Below are 6000 nucleotides of genomic sequence, written 5' to 3'. Positions count from 1 at the left end.
TCAGGCTTATTCACAGTAATTCTTTTTTTCAAAAAATAAAACAATCAAGACCACTTTTACAGTATAAACACGCCAATTCATTCATTTTACTGATGGTTGCAGTTATGAATTCCATTCTTGTGGAGAAAAAAGGGTGAACAAAGGGAGGGGGAAATTAAGAAAATAGCTATTTATAGAAAAAAAAATACGAGGGGCTCAAACAGAAAATGACTCTGAGCAGACGCTTTTGACGAGCAGTCCCAAGGTATCCGGAGCTACCTGTACAACAGCAGCAGCAACAGCTGCCAGAAGAGGCAAGCCGAGACCCCTCGCTCAGAATCACGGCTTCAGTCCCACAAATCCAGACGTCTTAAAACGCTTGCCGAGAAACAAAGAGCCTAATAATTTCATACTGTATTTATTTAATAACTAAAATTCACAAATAAAAAGGTACTTGCAAAGTCCATTTCGTTGCGTTGTCTCGATTTCTCCTCCATTTGTACTGCTTTCAGCCCCGTGGGTATTTAAAAAAAAAAAAAAGAATGGGCTTGAATTTCTTTTTTTTTCCTTTTTTTAAACTATAACTGTTGTATGATTGGTCAGTTGGAGCTGAAGCACCAATGGAGAAGATGCTTATGGAGATGAGAGTTACACCCTCCGGCCTTCCCACACACACATTTTTCGGAGGAACGTGGGGAGATGTGGCAGCACCCGGACTCCTCTGCTCCCAGTTTCCCCATCCAGAGCAATCTTTTGCGTTACTATATTTCCTCTCAAAAGTCACTGACTGTAGCCTCCTTTTACATTTTTCCTCCTCTTCTGTCCTTGCAGGACTGCATACACAGTGGACATTGTTCGTTTCTTACTCTCCCAGGCCGTGAGCCAGCAGCAAGCAGGTCCTGTCGCAGCTCAGTGCTAGGTGTCGAATGGGTGTCTTCATTTCAGGTAGGTTTGTGTGTCTTTTCAGAAGGCTGCTGTTCATTTTGCTTCCTTTTACTTCACACTCAAGCGGCGGATAAGGCTACTCGTACTCCAGGAACTGTTTGTGATAGAACAGCAAATATCTGCAAACACACAAAGATCAAAAGAAGAAGAAGAAAAGGAGCTATTTCGATGCTGCTTAACTTCTGCAACTGATCTACATTCCCATCTGGTGCAAACAGCCAAGCTTAAAAAGCAGGATTCTTTCTTATGAGGCTGGAACGATTCTGGGGAGGTGTTTGCTAGCTCTTTCACGGCCATGTTGTGACACTCTAAATAATTTAAAGCCAATGACTCATCATGGTATGTGCCCATCTATTCTGAACCGTCCTTGACTGATTAATGCTTGAAAGCTAAAGCAGAGCTTGGGCTAAAACACTGCCAGGGGAAGACGACCTAAAGGACTGGCCTGACGCTGCAAGAACGGTGGGGATAACCCAGCAGGGGGCACTCGGATAGCTAATTGTCTGAAAAATCAGGTTTCCGATCCACGCAAGGAGCTTCAGCCTCAGCCCACGCTAGTCTACAGCAGTGTTTTAGTGGCAAACGCACTTTTCTTTGAATTGGTACTGGGAGACACACTTCCCCCTCACACCTGTACAGGTAAACTTTTAAAAGTGTGCAAAGTGCAAGGACCCTGGGCCCTCAGCAGAGCCCACCATTTCTGCGTTAGTAGTGTTCTGAGTTTTAAATGAGTTTACACTAGTTTCTGTTGTTTTGTTTAATTCAGCCCACCTTCCCTTTTAACAATCACGGAGTTAAACAAGAAAGGCTTCACCTTCTTGCCACCAGAAGACAGAGCTAGGAATGCCCAAGTCAGGTCTTAAACCTCTTTTGTGCCACGATCCCAATAAATTAAGTAGAAATAAATAAAACAGAGACTGGGAACCCACTGTCAATCCTGCCCCTCCCAGGACCTTATCTACCCATCTCACCCCCATCACTGCCCACTCCCCACCTCATCATGCCCTCCCAGCACTGTTCACTGCAGCCAAATATTTTTGTTAGAGAGAGTTGAAAAAATGACCAGGAAGCCTGGCACTAGTGAAAGCCATTTTAGCACAATTCTAAGAACCTGAGCAGGTGATGCTCTATTCAACGGTATTCAACCGTTTTTGTTCCCATAAGCTGCTGCGACCCCACACCTGAGGCTTTGCGTCTCCACTGGGGTCCTGACCCCAAGGTAGAAGAACACTGCCCAAGTGGATGCAATTCCAGATTTAAACAGAATTCCCCACCAACATTCTTACAGAGGAAATGTTTACACCGAGGGAACCAGTATAACATGAAGATGCTTGAATACCTACTGACTGCCCTTTCTGAGTTTACATTTGCTTTACACATCAGCACCAATAGCTTTTACTATATATTTGTAACGTTTCAGCCTCAGTAAATGGAGGGGGGCAGGCTAGAACCTTATTCGAAGTTCTGCTGGCCTAGACCTGGTTGCATTTTACATTACACCATCATCGTGAAGCCTGAAGAGCAAATGATGAGGACGGCATTCTGATGAGTGGTCAGGATGCTCTCTGTCTCTGTTCTGCTCAAGACGTACCCTTCGCTGTCTAGTACATCCTTAATGCTAGCCTTGGTGATGATGGCATCGTCACATTTGAACCACTGGTCCTTGTGTTGCCGAATGAAGCTGGTATAGTGCCCACTCTCAAGGGTTCCTTGGTGATTAACTACTGCGAACAAGGAATACCTGGCAGGAAGACAAAGTCAGTAGGTCAACAGAAAATTCAACCACTTGAATGAAATGTCCACTCAAGTCCACCTGGTCATTTGTGGCTCTACATGCTATGTTTTACCATTGTTAATGTTTTAAAACCAAAAGTTATGAAAATAATTATTAAAAAGAAAAAGATTAAGTCCACGATATGACAGGTGCTAGAGGATTAAATTTAGCCTGGGAAATGCAAGTCTCAAAGCCTTTCCTTTTAAGAAAACATCATGTCTTGCCCAATGGCAGCGGCTCAGACTTGATCAGCCATTTCTCAATGGCAGCCATATGGTCCCTTGGGGTGCCCTGGCACATCTGAAGGGGGTGACCGACTGAAAACCAAAATAAATGATTTTATGTTTATCTGTTCACGTGGTATCCTTGTTTGATGGGGGGGGGGAGAGTGGAAACTAGGGAACAGCTCATAAGGGGAGTTAAAAAAAGGTTGAGAATAGCTGAACTAAAAAACCAAAGGATGCTAAAATCCAAACGAAGTCCACGGAGCCCAGCACCTGATCTCCTACCTCTGATCAACAAAATAGCTCAGAGAAGCTCGTAAGACAGCACATGGCGGCCATTAGCATCACCTGTTAAGAGTGCTGGAGGGCTTTGACAGTGGGCTCCAACAGCTGGACAGAACCCCCTGATTTTTGACACTACTGCAGCTGTTTGCCAGAAGAGGGAGCTGCTGGTCTGCTCTTGGTCACCAGTGCCACCATTTAGGAAGAGGTGACAGGAGGGCCCAAGAGATTTTTGACTGAACCTGAAGACTCTAGTCTGGTTCCTCAATCCAAGTAAACAATCTACTGAAGATCAAGCTGCTTGTCAGACTCATCTATTTGCCCTTTTGCAGGGTTTCACATCCTCCCCTCCCGCCATGGCAATCTTCTGGGCTGGGGGGGATCAGTCTTCTGCTTGCCTGATTGTGCCTTGGCAGCCAGCCATTGGATCCTGTTTGTTTCCAGAATGTACTCATCAGGTATACTGGCCCTCTGGCTACCTTTGAGAGCCACAGGCTTGCATGAGGAGCAGAGAGAAAAAAAGCACTTTTGCTCTGAACAAAACCATAGTTCATGTTACATGTAAACTCAAAGAAACGTAGTTTATTTCAAAAGCCAGTTACCCATAGTCCGATCCTGGTTTGGTTTCCCTAACTATGGTCTGAAGCGAGCCAAGTTATCAGAGATCATTAGTTAACACAGGATTTTAAAACCCAAAACAAAAGCTCTTTGTCTCTCTTGCTTGCACACAAAGAGAGGGGGGCAGGAAGAAGCCTGTGAGTCACAGGGCTTCACATACCACTAAGCCAAGTAATGGTTTCCCATTACAACTGACCCAGGTCGCTGTCAGCACTCTATTATGGGAGCACTTAACAGCCTTGGTCTTCCCCACATCCCTAAACCGAGGGCTTTCATCTCCTTCCTGTATCATAAGTGTGGAATTAAAATGAGTAAAACATATATACCCAGGTGAACACACAAGACGAGCTTCATTTAGCAGAGAGAAAGCAGAATGCGACCACTCGACCTTCTCACCTGCAGTTGCCTCCATCTTCTGCTGTCACCTGCCTATTCTGCCCTGCCTCCCACTGTGTCAGTCCTCTATCACCCCTGCTAGCTGAGTTCACAGCTATACTCACAGCTCTCTGAGAGCTGCCAGGGTCAGTCCTAGTATTTGAAGGTGCTGCAATAGGGCTAGCAGGTAGGCACAGCGCACGAGGACATTACCTGCCGAAGCCTGCAAGAGGAAGAGGTTAGCAACTGGTCGTGGAGGGGAGGGGGAGGAACACACTGCTGGCTGAGCTGCTACCCCCACCTGGCTCCTGGACCACTGTTTTCAAGGCTGGTCAATGATGCAGCTCCCCCCACAAAATGACCACCAGTATCTACACACAAGCTGAGCTCTGCAGGACACAGAACAGGTTTCTACTCCGCTTGAGCCCACCCTCCCCAACAAAGAGAGCCACTTACTTATTATCATTGTTTAGAGTATCCGCAGGCTGCTGGTACTGCCCATTCATCCTGCTCTCTTTACTACAAAACACACACAGGGAAAGATGCAGCGTCATTTCAAAGACAAAGAAGGCAACAGGTTATACAAAGAGCCCCTTCTTGCTATTTTTGTTTTCAAACATCAAGTCGGTTTTTTTAAAAGGTAATTTGCATTTCTAAAAGGTGTAAATTTAACAAGGGTTAAAAGCTCCTCACTTATGTTCCTCAAGATGTTTCCCAGCATGAAAAAATCTTCATTTAAGCAGAGATTCAAGAGTGACGGTCACCCACCCTCCTATCAACAGAACTAGCAAAATAGAGGCGTGTTGCAACCTGCACTTGGCCTTTACTCATAAAATCCCTGTTGGCATGACAGGTGGGATGTGAGAGACAGAGTTTCTGAAGCGCAAAGACTCTGGAAGGTGAAGGAGCTGGGGCTGGGTGTGTACACGTGTGCAGCGCATGTCTACATATTCCAAGCGTGGACACATGGCGCTTTTCTGTTAAGTCATCCTCTCCGAGGGATGCTGTCAAGGCTGGGGCGCTGCATTTTTACTACTACCCTACAGCAGTGGTTCGCAAACATTCAGAGGCCCTAGAGGCTGCTGCCCAATTTCTAAATGCCACGGGGTGTGGCTATAACGGTGATTGGGTAGCTGTGCTCCCCCCCCCCCCCAAGTAGCAGCTTGTTTTACCCTTGTTGCACATATCTTCCCTGTTAGTTTTGCGACCCACCAAAAAGTAGATCATAACCCACTGGTGGGTCCTGGACCCCACAGTTTGAGAACCACTGCCCTAGAGGGATGAGCATGAAGCATTCTGTTATTTTAATTGCATGCATTTATACCCTGCCCTTTGGCTCTCACAAGCTATGCGGAAGAAAATACCACACTGGCATGGGAGCGGAATCTGCTTCCTTGCAGATAGCAACCCCAGCCACTCAGAATCAAATCTACAGGGAAGGACTGTTGCTGCTGGCAGAGGACCTGCTCTGTACGCAGAAGGCCCCAGGTTCAATTCCCAGCAACTCCAGGAGGGGCTGAAAACCTGCCCGCTCCTAGTCAGAGTTTACAGTGCTGAGCTTGATGACTGAAGAGTCTGACTCAATAAAAGGCAGCTTCCTAATGAACTAAAAAACCCATATTTTTTAAAAAAATATTTGTATCCCGCCTTTCTCCTGGTTGCTAAGGAATTCAAGACAATTCACAATTAATTAAAACTCTAAAATATAAAGGGACAAAGTTGGGGAGACCCATGGAGGACTATTTAGGTATTTTAAAAAATGATCACAACACACACAGAATGAAGATAGGCTTCAACAGGCCC

The 6000-nt window shown here is 45.8% G+C and overlaps 1 protein-coding gene across 2 annotated transcripts in view; it reads right to left on the bottom strand.

The window, feature by feature from the left end:
• Positions 1 to 6000, bottom strand: part of USP22 (ubiquitin specific peptidase 22) — a 91725-nt gene continuing 85725 nt past the window's right edge. For both annotated transcript variants that reach the window (XM_066640485.1, XM_066640486.1), the window contains 3 exons: positions 4654 to 4716; positions 2516 to 2665; positions 1 to 1043 (listed from right to left, as the gene is read on the bottom strand). In XM_066640485.1, coding sequence (XP_066496582.1) covers positions 1001 to 1043; positions 2516 to 2665; positions 4654 to 4716 — 256 coding nt within the window. In that variant the 3' untranslated portion in view covers positions 1 to 1000. The remainder of the gene's footprint in view (positions 1044 to 2515; positions 2666 to 4653; positions 4717 to 6000) is intronic.

Source organism: Tiliqua scincoides, chromosome 13, assembly GCF_035046505.1.
Source record: "Tiliqua scincoides isolate rTilSci1 chromosome 13, rTilSci1.hap2, whole genome shotgun sequence".
Taxonomy (NCBI): domain Eukaryota; kingdom Metazoa; phylum Chordata; class Lepidosauria; order Squamata; family Scincidae; genus Tiliqua; species Tiliqua scincoides.
The sequence above is the reverse complement of the archived record's forward strand: the minus strand, read 5'-3'. Positions and strand labels throughout refer to the sequence as shown.